Consider the following 18,159-nt stretch of genomic DNA (forward strand, 5'->3'; position numbering starts at 1 on the left):
AGTATTTTCTGGTCCACCCCTCAAACCCCCCCCCCTTCTCGTTTATTTATTTATTTGATGTCTTTCTTCTTCCCTTTGTACAGCTGCCCAAGAACAGATGCTGTCTCATATCTCTGATTTTCTGAGTTTATTTGAAGTTCAACAAAGAAACCTTTGTGTGGGCGGTGTGTTTTCTCACTGAAACTTCCTTGAGGTTTTTTTTTTTTTGCTAGCCCTTGTCTGTTTGAAGTTATTTCCAAATCTGGACGATTATTCTTTTTAAGAATGAGCTTTTCATCTATTCTTCTCTCAGGCTTTTTTATTTTATTATTTAGTTCATTGCCTTTATTAAATTTCTACATCCAACCCGCAACAGCATAATAAAACCAGCCAGAATTCTGCGAATTGAAATCCACAAGTCATAGAAGGGCCAAGTTTGACAAACCTAACCTTAAAACTTAGAAGTTTTAAAAGTTTTGTTGTTAGCTGCGAAGTCGTGTCCAACCCATCGCGACCCCTTGGACAACGTTCCTCCAGGCCTTCCTGTCCTCTACCATCTGGAGTCCATTTAAGCTCACGCCTACTGCTTCAGTGACTCCATCCAGCCACCTCATTCTCTGTCGTCCCCTTCTTCTATTGCCCTCGATCTTTCCCAGCATTAGGCTCTTCTCCAGTGAGTCCTTCCTTCTCATTAGGTGGCCAAAGTATTTGAGTTTTAGCTTCAGGATCTGGCCTTCTAAAGAGCAGTCAGGGTTGATCTCCTCTAGGACTGACCGGTTTGATCGCCTTGCAGTCCAAGGGACTCGCAGGAGTCTTCTCAAGCACCATAGTTCAAAGGCCTCAATTCTTTGGCGCTCAGCCTTTCTTATGGTCCAGCTTTCACTGCCATACATTGCAACTGGGAAGACCACAGCCTTGACTATACGCACTTTTGTTGACAGGGTGATGTCTTTGCCTTTTAGTGTGCTGTCTAGATTTGTCATGGCTTTCCTCCCGAGGAGCAAGCGTCTTTTAATTTCTTGGCTGCAGTCCCCATCTGCGGTAATCTTGGAGCCCAAGAAAATAAAATCTGTCACTACCTCCATTTCTTCCCCATCTATTTGCCAGGAATTGAGAGGGCCGGATGCCATGATCTTGGTTTTCTTAATGTTAAGTTTCAACCCAACTTTTGTACTCTCCTTCTTCACCCGCAACGAGAGGCTCTTTAGTTCTTCTTCACTTTCTGCCATTAGAGTGGTATCATCTGCGTATCTTAGGTTGTTGATATTTCTTCCAGCAATCTTAATTCCAATTTTTGATTCATCTAGCCCTGCCTTTCTCATGATGTGCTCTGCATATAAATTAAATAGGCAGGACGACAGTATACAGCCTTGCCGGACTCCTTTCCCAATTTTGAACCAATCAGTGGTTCCGTGTCCAGTTCTCACTGTTGCTTCTTAGCCCACATATAGGTTTCTCAAGAGACAAATAGGATGGTCTGGTACGCCCATTTCGTTAAGAACTTGCCACAGTTTGTTATGATCCACACAATCAAAGGCTTTAGCATAGTCAATGAAGCAGAAGTAGATGTTTTTCTGGAACTCTCTAGCTTTCTCCATGATCCAGTGTATGTTGGCAATTTGATCTCTAGTTCCTCTGCCTCTTCGAAATCCTGCCTGTACTTCTGGTAGTTCTCGATCCACATACTGCTGGAGTCTAGCTTGTAGGATTTTAACCATAACTTTACTAGCATGAGAAATGAGTGCAATGGTGCGATAGTTTGAACATTCTTTGGCACTGCCTTTCTTTGGAATTGGAATGTAAACTGATCTTTTCCAATCCTGTGGCCACTGTTGAGTTTTCCAAATTTGCTGGCAAATTGAGTGTAGCACTTTTACTGCATCGTCTTTTAAGATTTTGAATAGCTCAGCTGGAATACTGTCGCCTCCACTAGCTTTGTTGTTGCTCAGCTTTTCTAAGGCCCACTTCACTTCACATTCTAGGATGTCTGGCTCGAGGTCAGTGACCACCTCATTGTGATTATCAGGGACGTTAAGCTCATTCTTGTATAGTTCTTCTGTGTAATTTTGCCACCTCTTCTTAATCTCTTCTGCCTCTGTTATGTCCCTGCCATTTTGGTCCTTTATCATGCCCATTTTTGCATGAAACGTTCCCTTCATCTCTCCAATTTTCTTGAAAAGATCTCTGGTCCTCCCTATTCTATTGTTTTCTTCTATTTCTTTGCACTGTTCATTTAAGAAGGCATTCGTATCTCTTCTAGCTATTCTCTGGAATTCTGCATTCAATTGGGCATATCTTTCTTTTTCTCCCTTGCCTTTCGCTTCCCTCCTTTCCTCATCTATTTGCAAAGCTTCCTCAGACAGCCATTTTGCTTTCTTGCATTTCTTTTTCTTTGGGATGGTTTTGGTTGCTACCTATTGTACAATGTTGCGAACCTCTGTCCATAGTTCTTCAGGCACTCTGTCTATCAGATCTAATTCCTTAAATCTATTTGTCACCTCTACTGTATATTCAACAGGGATATGATTTAATTCATACCTGAGTGGCCTACTGCTTTTCCCTACTTTCTTTAGTTTAAGCCTAAACTTTGCAATGAGAAGCTCATGGTCTGAGCCACAGTCAGCTCCTGGTCTTGTTTTTACTGACTGTATAGAGCTCCTCCATCTTTGGCTGCAGAGCACATAGTCAATCTGATTTCTGTGTTGACCGTCTGGTGATGTCCATGTGTAGAGCCGTCTCTTGGGTTGTTGGAAAAGAGTGTTTGCTATGACCATCGTATTCTCTTGACAAAATTCTATCAGCCTGTGCCCTGCTTCATTTTGCACTCCAAGGCCAAACTTGCCTGTTATTCCAGTTATCTTTTGGCTTCCTACTTTAGCATTCCAATCCCCCATGATGATAAGGACATCATTTTTGGGTGTTAGTTCTATAAGGTGCTGTAGGGCTTCGTAGAACCGGTCAATTTCATCCTCTTCAGCACCGGTGGTTGAGGCATAGACTTGGACTACTGTGATATTGAATGGTTTGCCTTGGATTCGAACTGAGATCATTCTGTCATTTTGAGGATTGTATCCCAGTATTGATTTTCCTACTCTTTTATTGACTATGAAGGCTACTCCATTTCTTCTGAGGAATCTTGCCCGCAGTAGTATACCTGATGGTCATCTGAATTAAATTCACCCATTCCTGTCCATTTTAGTTCGCTGATACCTAAGATATCTATGTTCAGTCTTGTCATCTCTTGTTTGACCACGTCCAGCTTGCCTTGATTCATGGATCTTACATTCCAGGTTCCTATACAGCATCAGACTTTCCTTTCACCACCAGACACATCCACAGCTGAGCGTCCTTTCGGCTTTGGCCCAGTCGCTTCATTCTTTCTGGCGCTACTACTAGTAGCCCTCTGCTCTTCCCCAGTAGCATATTGGATGCCTTCCGACCTGAGGGGCTCATTTTCCAGCGTCATATCGTTTTGCCTTTTGGTACTGTCCATAGGGTTTTCGTGGCAAAGATACTGGAGTGGTTTGCCATTTCCTTCTCCAGTGGATCACGTTTTGTCAGAACTCTCTGCTATGACCTGTCCGTCTTGGGTGGCCCTGCACGGCATAGCTCATAGCTTCATTGAATTACGCAAGCCCCTTCGCCACGACAAGGCAGTAATCCATGAAGGGGCTTTTAAAAGTTTAAGCTCATGTAAAGTTCATTAAAACTTATTCATTTATACAGGTAGTCCTCAGGCTTACGACCACAATGGAGCCTCCTGTTACTAAGTGAGACATTTGTTAAAGAGAATTTTGCCCTATTTTATTACCTTTCTTTGCTAAGTTGTTAAGTGAATCCAGCTTCCCCATTGACTTTGCTTGTCAGAAGTAGTGATAATTACAAAATTGTGTGTGTGTGTGTGTGTGTGTGTGTGTATATGTCTGTGTATATATATATCTGTGTGTATATGTATGTACATTGTGTGTGTATATATGTGTATATATATATGTGTGTGTATGTGTATATGTGTGTGTGTATATGTATATATGTGTGTGTATATATGTATATATATGTATATGTGTATATATATGTCTCTCTCTCTCTGTGTATATATACACACACATACACACACATGTACATATATATATACACACACATACACACATGTACATATATATATACACATACACACACGTACATATATATATACACACACATACACACACATGTACATATATATATATATATAATTATTAAAAAATGAATCATATATATATATGTGTGTGTGTGTGTGTGTGTGTGTGTAAATTTTAGATTTACACAAATATGAGCTGTCATTGTTGTGACTACTGCCTGTGGATGGCCTTCGGTTAGGCCGAAACAGGAAATAAAGATTTGTCCCATGTTTGGGGCCTAGCAAGGTAATCTAAATAAGTTGGTTTTCGCGGGTGTTTGTATGTGGATGTTTGGTCATTCGGGTTTTTCCCCACGTAGAATTGAAGGTGTAAGAGCAATGTTTCGACGAAATCTCATCCGTCATCCTCAGGCTGGTGGCTTCAGCTTTATATATATATATATATATATATGTCTGTGTCTGTGTGTCTGTGTGTCTGTGTCTGTGTCTGTGTCTGTCTGTGTGTGTCTGTCTGTGTCTGTCTGTGTGTGTCTGTGTGTGTGTGTCTGTGTGTGTGTGTGTCTGTGTGTCTGTATATATACACACATATACATACACACATGTATATATACATACACATACACACATATATGTGTGTGTGTGTGCGTGTGTATGTATATATATATGTGTGTGTGTGTGTGTGTATGATATATATATATAATTATTATAAAAATGAATAAATAAGTAAACAAATAAATAATATAAAAAATGAACTTGCTGAACTATCAACCCCTCACTCTGGTCACTTTCCCCCCCCCCACACTGTTGTAACTTTGAACAGACACTAAGTGAACCGTTGTAAGTCAAGGACCAACTGCATTGTCCTTTTTTTCTCTCTCTCTCCCTCCCTCCTGGCAGATGGCGACTTCCAAGCGAGGGATCCGATCCACTCGGAAACTCCGAGACTGGACCGTGGAGCAGGTGGAGAGCGGAAAATTCCCAGGTTTGGTTTGGGATGACCCTCTGGCCAAAACCATGTTCCGTATCCCGTGGAAACACGCCGGGAAGCACGAATTCCGCCAGGATGAAGACGCCGGCTTCTTCAAGGTGCTGAGTTGGTAGATGGGGTATGATAGATTAGATTAGGGGTATCAAACCACGTCACGTGACGTGTTGTGACGTATCGCAACTTTTTTCCCATTGCTGGAACTGGGGTGACCGCGGTTTCGGCATGATGCATCCGGCCCACGAGCCGGCAGTTTGGCACCCCTGGATTAGATGGATGGATGGGTGAATGGATGGATGGATGTAAAGTGTGTGTGTGTGTATGTGTCTGTGTGTGTGTGTGTGTGTGAGAGAGAGAGAGAGAGGATGGATGGGTGATAGATAAATAAATTTTCCTTTCCTAGGCTTGGGCTATCTATAAAGGAAAGTATAGCCCAGGAGAAAACAACCCGGCAACTTGGAAGACCCGGATCCGCTGCGCTTTGAGCAAAAGTCCCGAGTTCGAGGAAGTACCATCCCGTTCCCGGCTGGACGGCACGGAGCCTTACAAAGTGTATCGCTTGGTGCCGATCCAGGAGCAGGGGCTGGGTAAGGAAATGCTCTGGGTTTTCTTTGCAGAGCCTGCCTGTGCCTTGTGGAGCTAGGGAGGACTCCAATTACCATCAGCCCCAGCCAGCATGGGCCTGGGGGATATGTGTCTTGGGGGATGGTAGTGATCAGTCTGGCCCAGGAACATAACATGTCTTGTGGGGCAGGTGGGACAGAGTGGATGTTTTCCACCGATCCCCTTTATAGGAATTCCAGAATTTGCACATTATTAATTCCATCCGCTATCTCACTTTTCTCCTACATTGTTTTTAGCTGGCCCCCATCAATGTTTGTTACTTTTTGCCTTCCGAACCACCTTCCAGGTAGACGAGGCCAGGAAAGAAAGCAGCAGGAAGGAAGATTTGAACCCAGGTCTCCGAATACCAGCCCAGATACTCTGAATTTCTGTGTCTTAGCTGGTTCAAGCTTGGTGCAACGTGTCACAAGCTGCATTCGACCGGGAGCGGCCATTTGGGGGGAAACAGATTTTAAGAGCAGGGTTTTTCAAACTGGGCAGCTTTAAGATGGGCGGACTTCGACTCCCAGAATTCCCTAACCAGCATTGCCTCAAGATGGATGGGCTTCGATTCCCAGAAATCTTCACCCAGCATCCTTTAAGATGCATGGATCCAACTCCCAGAATTCCCCCACCTTGCATAGCTGTGGACTTCAACTCCCAAAATTCCCCAGCCAGCCTGCTTTTAAGATGGGTGGATTTCCACTCCCAGAATTCCCCAGCCAGCATGCTTTAAGACGGGTGGACAACTCCCAGAATTCTCCAGTCAGTATGCTTTAAGACGGGTGGACTTCAACTCCCAGAATTCCCCATCCAGCCTGCTTTTAAGATGGGTGGATTTCCACTCCCAGAATTCCCCAGCCAGCATGCTTTAAGACGGGTGGACAACTCCCAGAATTCCCCAGTCAGTATGCTTTAAGACGGGTGGACTTCAACTCCCAGAATTCCCCAGCCAGTATGCTTTAAGATGGGTGGACTTCAACTCCCAGAATTCCCCAGCCAGTATGCTTTAAGACGGGTGGACTTCAACTCCCAGAATTCCCCAGCCAGTATGCTTTAAGACGGGTAGACCTCAACTCCCAGAATTCCCCAGCCAGCATGCTTTAAGATAGGAAGATTTTAGTTTTGATGGCTAAATCTGCTTCTAGGTTCTACGTTGGTTTACCTTTTCCAATCAGCAACCAAGTCGGAAGATCATTTAAAAGCGATTTATTGGGATATATTCTGACAAAGTATGGTGTCCCTATGAAAAGGGGGAACCACCCAAAATGGATTACATTCACTTTTATAGATGGCACGACAAAGATCTTCGATTGGTTTAAAAATCGTCATCTGTTAAGTTAGAATTGCAGCGTAGCCCTAGAAAAGGGCCTTGTTTTCGGAATAAAAGCAAAAGAAACATTTGCTAAAGGAAAAAAAAAAGATCAAAATGGGTTTGGGTTAATAAGATACATTCTGGCTTCCCAAGGTCGGGCTTGACTGTTTCCTTTGTTTGCAGAGACTTGGGAAAAGATAAAAACGAAATTGTTATCTACAGTGTACTACTGATTGCTCTTCTGCCAGGCCCGGTTTCTGAAAGAGAGGCCTTTTTCTTGGAGGTTAAGGTTTATGGGAGATTATCGGCAATACAGTTGAAAAAGCAACTCTAAAATGCAAGAAAACCCACGGTAATTAGCCTGTGCGGCAGTACTACAAAAACCATGTTTCGAGTATTGCAAAGTCCATCCTCTAGGCCACTTTGCTTTTAAGAGGTGTGGACTTCAACTCCCAGGATTCCTCAGCCAGCATGCTTCAAGATGGGGGGAGGACTTCAACTCCCAGAATTCCCTAGCCAGCATGTTTTAAGACAGGGGTCTCCAAGCTTGGCCCTTTTTATGACTTGTGGACTTCAACTCCCAGAATTCCTCAGTCCACAAGTCATAAAAAGGGCCAAGTTTGAAGGCCCTTGGTCTGGATCTAAGCCCGCAGTTTCATCAAAATGGCCGACTGAGGAATTCTGGGAGTTGAAGTCCACAAGTCATCAAAGGGTCAAGTTTGAAAACCCCTGGTCTGTGTCTAAGCCCGCAGTTTCATCAAAATGGCCAACTGAGGAATTCTGGGAGTTGAAGTCCACAAGTCATCAAAGGGCCAAGTTTGAAGACCCCTGGTCTGGATCCAAGCCACAGTTTCATCAAAATGGCCGACTTGAGGAATTCTGGGAGTTGAAGTCCACAAGTCATTAAAGGGCCAAGTTTGAAGACCCCTGTAAGAGGTGTGTAGTTCCAACTCCCAGAATTCTCCAGGCAACATCCTTAAAATAGGTGGACATCATTTCCCAGAGTTCCCTACTCCGTCGTGCTTTAAGATGGGTGGACTTCCAAGCTGGCTGGGGAATTCTGGGAGTTGAAGCCCTCCCCTCTCCAAGCAGCTGAGGTTGAGAAACGGAGCCCTTGCCGTATATAAAACGGCCTTTCCCTGTAATCCTTCCTGTCTTTTTCTGACCTGGCCTACCTTGCAGGGCTGTTGAGGGGGAAAGAAGATAATGGCTTCAATTGGGCTTAAGATCCCATTCTCTCTCTCTCTCTCTCTCTTTCAAGGCAAGAAGGCCAAACCGCGGAAAACCAAGCAGGCGAAAACGGGCGATGCCAGCAGCCCGGAGGTGTCGGCGAGTCCCACGGAGGTGATCCAGCTGCCAGCCGATTCCCTTTTGCTGCTGCAGACGGTAAGGGGCAAAGATGGGGCTGGTTGAGAACCCCGGAGGGGAGGGAGGCCTGGCCTGGATGGGGCCAAGATGGAGGAGGAGGAGGAGGGGAGGGGGGCTCGCTCTCGGAGAAAGGACATCCGGACTGGTAAAAGACTGGGCAGACAGCCTGGCCTTCAACTGGATGGGGAATTCTGGGATCTTAAAGTGGCCGAGGTTGAGAACTGCTGATGTGATCTTTGTGGACGTGACTCGCCTTGCTTTGTTTTAGCTTCTCCTCTGTCCTCTATCCCTCCTCCTCCTCCTCCTCCTCCTCCTCCTCCTCTCCTCCTCCTTTTTCTTTCTTTCTTCTTCTGCTCCTCCTTCTCTTTTCCTTCCTTCCCCTCCTCCTTTCATCTCCATCTCCTCCTCCTGGTATAGGGCTTCCTGCCTGAGCAGGGGGTTGGACTGGATGACCTCCAAGGTCCCTTCCAACATCATCATTATTATTATTATTATTATTATTATTATTCGGGAGAAGGGCGGTATACAAATAAAATTAATTAATTAATTAAATTTATTATTATTATTATTATTATTATTATTATTATTATTATTATTATCTTTCTCCTCCTTCTCCTTTTCCTGTACTCCTCCTCCTCTCCTCCTCCTCCATCTTCTCCTTTTCCTTCTCTTCCTTCTCTCCTTCTCCCCCTCTCCTCCTTCTCCTCCTCTCTTCCTTCTTCTCCTTCTCCTCCTCCTCCTCATCTTCTCTTCCTCCTCCCCTCCTCCTTCTCCTTTTCTTTCTTCATCATCATCTCCTCCTCCTTGTCCCACCATTCTTGAGGGTTTTTGAAGCCCTGCGACGCTTGCCTTTCCTCCCTTGGCCTCACTGTTAGCGAGAGCAGGAAGGTCTGGATCTAGGGGACGTGTGAAGACCACCACCCCACTCTCTCTCTTGCTTCCCCAGGCAGAGACCCCCGCCCCAGAAGCCGTGGTGAGCCTCGCCTCCAGCGCTTTCAACCCGCCCACCTACCAGGGCGGGGAAGTCAGTCCTCAGGCCGCTGAACCAGGTGGGGGAATACGCACGGCCCCATAAGTTATGGCTTTGGGGGGGGGGAACTTCTGCGAGACCAAGAGCGTGGGTCTCTTGCCCACAGGAGACTTTGTGCAGCTTGTCCTCAGCTTAACGACCACAGTTGAGCCCCAGGGAAACCTTTGTTGGGAGTTTTTCCTCGCTTTGTGACCTTTCTTGCCACCGTTGTTAAGGGAGTCCTGCGGTCGTTAAGTTAGCAACACGGCTGTTCAGTGAATCCGGCTTAGCCCCTGTCAGGAGGTCGCCAAAGGGGGATCAGGTGACCCACCCCTCGGACGTTGTGACTGCCGTAAATATGAACCACTTGGCCAAGTGTCCGAATTTTGATCACGTGACTCTGGGGACGCTACAGCGGTCGCAAGTGTGAAAAACGGCCGTAAGTCGCTTTTTCCCCATGCCGTTGTCACTTTGAACCGTCACTAAATGAACTGTCGTAAATCGAGGACTACCTGCACAGGTCATTGATTGAGACATTCCCTGTGTGTGAGAACAAAATTCAAAGGGATTCTGAGTACAGGTAAAGTCCTTGACTTACGACGGTTCGTTTAGTGACTGTTCGAATTTAGAACAGCACGGAAAAAAGTGACTTCCGGTCGTTTTCACACTTAACAACCGTTGCAGCATCACGTGATCAAAATTTGGACGCTTGGCAACTGGCTCACACTTATGACGGTCACAGTGTCCCAGGGTCCCCTTTTGCGACTTCTGAGCAGCAAAGACAACAGGGGAAGCCAGATTCACTTAACAACCGCGTGACTAGCAACTGCAGTGATTCGCTTTAGCAACGGTGGCAAGGTAGGGGGTAAAAAGCCTGGTTGAGGAATTCTGGGAGTTGAAGTCCACAAGTCATAAAAGGGCCAAGTTTGAAGACCCCTGCTCCACACCCATTTGCGCTACTCAGGTGATCTTGACAACACAGGTAAACCTCCAAGTGGCCTCCACAATCCTTTAAAAGAAGGCAAATGACCAGATGACTGCAAAGGAGTATAAGTCCTCCCATTCCCCACCCTCCAGTCAGAACCTGAAGAAGCTCCTGGGATGAGAAGCGAAACCTCTTCATAGAAAAACAAAAGTCCAGCTGCCTCTTGAAAAAGCACCTTTGAGACTCAGAGTAGATTCCTGCCTGAAATCGATTCTAGCCGAATAGATCACCGCTAGTGGATAACTGACGCTCATGAGTGACTGGGACATCTTGTAGCCCAGGAGAAAGATGGCATTTGCAGCCAATTACGTGAGGATCGCTTGGTCATGAGAAAGGGTAGATCACTTGGGCTTACTGTTCTGTGTTTCTTGGATCCCTGCAGCGCCAGAAGTGAACGAGATCAGCCTCAGCTTGATGACAGATCCCAATCCTGTGGTGAGGGCTACTACTGGACCAACAGGTGAGATCCCAGAGATCCTCTGAAACAGAGTCTCCTAACCTTGGTCACTTTAAGGCGGGTGGACTTCAACTCCCAGAATGGTTGTAAAATCTGGTCCGGTCGTGCGAACGACTCGACTTCCCACCCCCAAGGGCTGACAATGAAAATTCCAGTCCAAATTACGGTCGTAAGTCCAGGACCCCCTAGGAACAGGTCTGGGAAAACCAGCGTTAACAATTGAATTAATGTCATCGAACCTTGATTTGTTTTTAGAGGATTACTTTCTTTGCTTGTCCATCACCTACGCGGGAGAAGTGATCTGCAAATATTTGCTACCGGAAGGCGAATTTCTGATTACGTCGGCCCCGGTTCCGCAGAACGGCCCGGTCAACTGCATGAAACGTGTCGTTCTCCCGGCCCCGGATAAAGTGGCCGACTCGCCGAAGCGTGAGGCGGTCCAGTCTCTGCTCAGGGATCTGGCAAAAGGCATCATGGTGGCCAGTAACCACGAAGGGATCTTCATTCGGTGCCGGGGCAACGTCTGCATCTCGTGGTCAGGATTTTTGGCCCCCGAGGACCAAAGCAAACTGGAGAATAACACTTACCAGCAGCTGTTCCAACCCCGGAAATTTCAAGCAGGTGAGGCCGATTTCTGAACACACCACAGGTCCGGTTTGCGTGTCCGCTTGCAGGAAGTCCTTGACTTACAACCATCCACTTAGCCACCATTCGACATTAATGACGGCACTGAAAGGAGTGACTTTTGAGTGGTCCTCGCACTTATGACCGTCGCGGCATCCAGAGTCATGTGCGAAATTCAGGCCCTTGGCACTTGACAGGTGTTTATGACGGCGGCGGGCATCCTGGGGTCATGTGATCGCTGTTTGCGGCTTTCCTTGCCGGCTTCCGACAAGGAAAATCAATGAAGGAAGCTGGAATAGAATGGAATAGGAATAGAATGGAACGGAATGAAACAGAATAGAATAATGGGATGGAATAGAATAGAATGGAGTGGGAATGGAGTAGGAGTAAGAGAATAGAATAGAATAGAATAGAATAGAATAGAATAGAATAGAATAGAATAGAATAGAATAGAATAGAATAGAATAGAATAGAATAGAATAGAATAGAATAGAATAATAGAATAAGGAGATGGAATAGAATAGAATGGCATGGGAATGGAGTAAGAGAAAGAGAATAGAATAGAATAGAATAGAATAGAATAGAATAGAATAGAATAGAATAGAATAGAATAGAATAGAATAGAATAGAATAGAATAGAATTACTAGAAAGGGTACAGAGAAGAACAACAAAGATGATTAGGGGACTGGAGGCTAAAACATATAGGGAACGGTTGCTGGAATTGGGTATGTGTAATTTAACAAAAAGAAGGACTAGGGGGGACATGATAGCAGTCTTCCAGTATCTCAGGGGCGGCCCCAAAGAAGAGGGAGTCAAGCTATTCTCCAAAGCACCTGAAAGCAGGACAAGAAGCAACGGATGGAAACTAGTCAAGCAGAGAAGCAACCTAGAACTAAGGAGAAACTTCCTGACAGTTAGAACAATTAACCAGTGGAACCACCTGCCTCCAGAAGCTGTGAATGCGCCAACACTGGAAATTTTTAAGAAGAGACTGGACAGCCATTTGCCTGAAATGGTATAGGGTTTCCTGCCTGAGCAGGGGGTTGGACTAGATGACCTTCAAGGTCCCTTCCAACATTATTATTATTATTATTATTATTATTGTTGTTGTTGTTGTTGTTGTTGTTATTATTATTATTATTATTATTATTATTATTATTATTATTACTACTACTACTACTACCTTGGAGGTCCTCTAGTCCAGCGTTTCCCAACCTTAGGAACTTGAAGATGCGTGGACTTCAAGTTCCTAAGGTTGGGAAACACTGCTCTAGTCCAACCCCCTGCTCAAACAGGAGACCCTAGATTCCAGACAAATGGTTGTCTGATCTTTTCTTGAACACCTTCAGTGATGGAGCACCAACAACCTCTGATTAATTGTTCTAACTGTCAGGAAATTTCTCCTTAGTTCCAGATTGCTCCTCTCCTTGATTAGTTTCCATCTGTTGCTTCTCGTCTTGCCTTCAGGTGCTTTGGAGAATAGACTGACCCCCACCCCCCTCTTTTAACAGCTGTAACGATTCACTTCAGAATTGTGTCAGGAAAGGTCGTAAAATAGGGTTTAAGAAATGTCTCGCTTAGCGACAGAAATGTTGAGTTCAGTTGTGGTCACAAGACGGGGACTACCTGTATTTCTGAGGGCTGCGGTGTCCCGGAGTCAACAACAAATAACGGAAATTTCCAATAGTAAATTGTGGTCATAAGTCAAGGACTCCCTGTCACAGAATAGGGAAGAGTGGTGTCAGCGGTATATAAGTCTTTTAAGTGCTGTTGCTATAAATGGAATCAATGGTGCTGATCTTTCTGTGTCGGATTCACAGCCCTGGAACAGCATCGCCAGGGCTTGGCGCCTCTGCCGGATCACCGGATCGTTCTATACGTGGGAGATGAGATGGAAGAAAATAGATCTATGGACTGCAAGCTCATTGTCATTCAGGTGAGTCAAGGGGAAAACATATTGCAAAACAAAATGAAATTAGATATTTTTAAAAAATATTCCTCCTCCTAACATTTGTCTGATTTTGTTTTTGTAAAAAAAAAAGTCTGGATTTTTTTTTGGACTTTGTATTTTAATTTTCTGAATAGAAATAAAAATGTAGATACATAGGTAGGTAGGTAGGTAGAAGATAGATAGATAGATAGATAGATAGATAGATAGATAGATAGATAGATAGATAGATAGATAGATAGATAGATAGATAGACAGACAGACAGACAGACAGACAGGGATGGATAGAGATAGATAGATAGATAGATAGATAGATAAATAGATAGATAGATAGATAGATAGATAGATAGATAGATAGATAGATAGATAGATAGATAGATAGATAGATAGATGATAGAGATAGAGAGATGATAGATATAAATATATAGAGATAGATGATAGAGATAGATGGATAGATAGATATGGATGGATGGATAGATATAGATAGATAGATAGATAGATAGATAGATAGATAGATAGATAGATAGATAGATAGATAGATAGAGTGTGTGTGTGTGTGTGTGTGTGTATGTGTATGTAAAAAATAATAAAGGTATGGTACCAATAATTCAATAAAAAAAAACATCGCAGACAAGAACAAACCCGGTTAGATCCAATAACTATGGCTGTTTCTTCATTGTCTCCCTGAAAGTTTAACGACCCTTTTTTCTTTTTTTTTTTTTTTTCCCTTTTCACCCGGAATCCACCCAGATGGAGCAGGCCTTTACTATCCGGCTGCTTTCCTCCAGCTGCTCCCAGTAGCTGAGACCCTCGTTTCCTACTCCAGTGTGGTTTTCCTGGTCCCCTCATCCGCAAAAGCCGTGTCCTGAGAACTCAAAAGCTTTGGATTCCTGCCTTCTCCTGAGCAGAACAGACCCACATCCTCTGGGGAGAATTGGTTTTGGAGGCCGAATCCTATGGGTCTGGAAGCAGGTCCATAACTTCTACGTGATTCCTCCTTCTCCAACTGGGACTTCCTACGATGGATTGGCAAGCGTTTACCGGTGGCATCCAAAGTAAAACACTAAAATACGCCCAAAAAAATTCCACTTTTGGGGACCAGCTCTTTTGTTGGCGAGGTGAGGCGAGGAGCGTCCTTCTATAGCCCGACCAAGCTGCCAAGTTCTTTATTTCCTGGCTGAGATATGGTGGAAAAAAAAGTCTTCTCCGCCATCTTGTTTGCTTCTCTTCTTAGTATGTCACTTTACACTGTTTGCACTTTACCTGATTCTAGAAAACACCTAACCTGACTGACTTTTTACTGTGTAAAATGAAATCTCTCCGAATTAATAAAACGTTAGTGAAAGTCGTGTTATAATCTTGTGTCTCGTCAATAAATCTTCAAACGGGGGTGGAGGGGGGAGATTTTGTGGCTGAAATACATGTAGTAGAATAGAATAAGAATGGAATAGAATGGAATAGAATAAGAATGGAATAGAATTAGAATAGAATAGGAATAGAATAGAATAGAATAGAATTAGAATAGAATGGAATTAGAATAGAACAGAACAGAATAGAATAGGAAATAAGAATGGAATAGAATAGAATAGAATAAGAATGGAATAGAATAGAATTAGAATGGAATGGAATAGAATAGAACAGAACAGAATAGAATAGGAAATAAGAAATAAATAAGAATGGAATAGAATAGAATTAGAATAGAATTGGAATAAGAATGGAATAAAATACAATTAGAATGGAATAGAATAGAAATACAGAATAGGATAGAATTAGAATAGAATAGAATAGAATAGAATAGAATAGAATAGAATAGAATAGAATAGAATAGAAATACAGAATAGGATAGAATTAGAATAGAATAGAATAGAATAGAAACAGGATAAGAGAATAGAATGATGGGATGGAATAGAATTAGAATAGAATAGAATCAGAGTTGGAAGGGACCTTGGAGGTCATCTAGTCCAACCCCCTGCTCAGGCAGGAAAACCTATACCATTTCCGACAAATGGTTGTGCACTCTCTTCTTAAAAACTTCCAGTGTTGGAGCATTCACCACTTCTGGAGTCAGGTTGTTCCATTGGTTAATTGTTCTAATTGTCAGGAAATTTCTCCTTAATTCCAGGTTGCTTCTCTCTTTGGTTAGCTTCCATCCGTTGCTTCTTGTCCTGCTTTCAGGCGCTTTGGAGAATAGCTTGACTCCCTCTTCTTTGGGGCAGCCCCTGAGATACTGGAAGACTGCTATCATGTCCCCCCTCGTCCTTCTCTTCATTAAATTACACATACCCAATTTCTGCAACTGTCCTTAATATATTTTAGCCTCCAGTCCCCTGATCCTCTTTGTTGCTCTTCTCTGCACTCTTTCCAGAGTCTCAACATCTTTTTTCTACCGTGGGGACCAAAACTGGATGCAGGATTCCAAGTGTGGCCTTACCAGGGCCTTGTAAATTTAACACTTCATGTGATCTTGATTCTATCCCTCCGTTAATGCAGCCTAGCACTGTGTTGGCTTTTTTGGCAGCTGCAGCACACAGCTGGCTCCTATTTAAAGGATGGTCCACTAGGACTCCGAGATCCCTCTCACAGTTACTAGTACTGAGCGAGGTGAATCCCCGACTTATGACCACCGTGGGGGGGGAATGGCAGAACTTCCATTAGTAAGCAAAAAGATGGTTAGGTGAATCGTGCTCTGTTTTACAACCTCTGCCGCGGTTGCCAAGTGAATCGCTGCAGACGTTAAGTGAATCAGTTGATTGTTAAGCAAATCCGGCTTCCCCAAAATTGATTTTGCATGTCCAAAGCCAGTTGTGAAGGTCACATATAGCGATCACGAGACCCCAGACCCTGCAACCATTGTGAACGTTGGTTGCCAGGCACCAAGATTTTGATCATGTGACCTTGGAGATGGCCGTAAGTGCGAGGCCTGCTTTTAAATCGCTTTTTTTCTGTGATGTTGGAAGTTTGGTTGCTAAATGAATGGCTTGTAAAGCAAGGACTACCTGGATCACAAAAGGAGATTAGATTTACAGGATTTTAATAATATAATAATAATAATAATTGCCATCTTTGCAACGACAAAGCTGAAACTGTTTCACATTTAATATGTGAGTGCAGCAAAATCGCACAAACTGATTACAAAGCTAGACCTGACCGAGTTGCTAAACTAATCCACTGGGCATTGTGTAAAAAATACGACTTGCCTGTGTCTGAAAAGTCGTGGGAACATAGGGTGGAAAAAGTTGTCGAGAATGAGAGGGTGAAGATCTTGTGGGACTTCCAAATACAGACAAGATCGCCATTTGGAACACAACACGCCAGATATCGCAGTCGTAGAGAACCGGAGCGTACAGCTGATTGATATCGCTGTACCAGGAGATGCCAGAGTCGAAGAAAAAGAACTGGAAAAAATTACGAAATACCACGACCTGGCTATCGAAACCGCGCGATTATGGATGAAATGTATAACAGTGATACCCATTGTCATCGGGGCACTGGGAACGATGTCCAAAAACTTTACAAAATACATCGAGAAATGGCAGCTTCCTGCAATAACTCTAGCAAAGCTACAAAAAAACTGCGCTACTTGGAAGATCTTACATTTTAAGGAGATACCTGGTTGACACCTAGGATGCTGGCAGCAACCCGTGTCAACCATTGGGGCCAGTCAATTTGAGTGTTCAGTTGACTGAGTTTCATCTTTTATGAATAAAAGTTTTATATTATAATAATGATGATAATAATAACTGGGAAAGCAGATAATAACAAGAGCTGGCAATGGCTAAGAGCAGGAAAGTTGAAGAAAGAGACGGAGGGACTAATTCTGGCTGCACCAGACCAAGCCTTAAGGACAAACACATACAAAGTCAAAATTGAGAAGACAGCAACAGACAGTCAGTGCCGCCTCTGCAAAGAAGCCGAAGAAACAGTGGACCACCTGGTAAGCTGCTGCAAGAAGATCGCACAGACTGACTACAAGCAGCGGCACGACGAAGTAGCAACAACGGTGCATTGGAAGATCTGAGCAGGGGGTTGGACTAGATGACCTCCAAGGTCCCTTCCAACTTTATATTATTATTATTATCTGCAAGACATATCATTTGCCTGTAAGCAAGAACTGGTGGGATCATAAAACAGAGAAAGTCATAGAAAATGATAAAGTTAAACTGCTCTGGGACTTCGGAATTCAAACAGACAAGCACCTGCAACATAACACACCAGACTTAACAATTGTCAATAAGAAAGACCAACAAAAGTCTGGATAGCGGACGTGGCAGTGCCTGGAGACAGCAGAATAGACGAGAAAGAACTGGAGAAGATAACAAAATACAAAGACCTACAAATAGAGACAGAAAGACTGTGGCAAAGGCAAGCAAGGGTAGTACCAACAGTAATAGGCGCCTTAGGTGCAATCCCAAAACAACTGGAGCACCACTTGAACACCATCAGCATTGACAAATTCGCCATTAGTCAATTGCAAAAGGCAGCCTTACTAGGAACTGCTTCCATCCTGCGACGAGATCTGTAATACCATCAAACATCCACATCCTTGGTAAGGACTCGATAGGTAGACAAAAATGCGAAATCCAGTCTGAACATCTGGCTAATAACAACAACAACAACAACAATAATAATAAAGTTGGAAGGGACCTTGGAGGTCATCTAGTCCAACCCCCTGCTCAGGCAGGAAAGCCTATCCCATTTCAGACAAATGGCTTCCAGTCTCTTCTTAAAAACTTCCAGTGTTGGAGTATTCACCACTTCTGGAGGCAGG

The 18,159-nt window shown here is 43.9% G+C and overlaps 1 protein-coding gene across 3 annotated transcripts in view; it reads left to right on the forward strand.

Annotated features, from left to right (window-relative positions):
* Positions 1–15,439, forward strand: part of LOC308676178 (interferon regulatory factor 9-like) — a 20,836-nt gene extending 5,397 nt beyond the window's left edge. Inside the window, exons 1-9 of one of the 3 annotated variants that reach the window (XM_081341938.1) lie at positions 102–193; positions 4,994–5,182; positions 5,485–5,668; positions 8,261–8,385; positions 9,314–9,416; positions 10,744–10,821; positions 11,074–11,439; positions 13,264–13,379; positions 14,142–15,439. In XM_081341938.1, coding sequence (XP_081198064.1) covers positions 4,994–5,182; positions 5,485–5,668; positions 8,261–8,385; positions 9,314–9,416; positions 10,744–10,821; positions 11,074–11,439; positions 13,264–13,379; positions 14,142–14,192 — 1,212 coding nt within the window. In that variant the 5' untranslated portion in view covers positions 102–193 and the 3' untranslated portion in view covers positions 14,193–15,439. Of the gene's footprint in view, positions 1–101; positions 194–4,993; positions 5,183–5,484; positions 5,669–8,260; positions 8,386–9,313; positions 9,417–10,743; positions 10,822–11,073; positions 11,440–13,263; positions 13,380–14,141 lie in introns of those variants that run through there. The other 2 variants (XM_081341937.1, XM_081341939.1) reach the window with 2 other exon arrangements.
* Positions 15,440–18,159: the final 2,720 nt, after the last annotated feature.

This window comes from Vipera berus, assembly GCF_964194415.1.
Source record: "Vipera berus genome assembly, chromosome: W".
NCBI lineage: Eukaryota > Metazoa > Chordata > Lepidosauria > Squamata > Viperidae > Vipera > Vipera berus.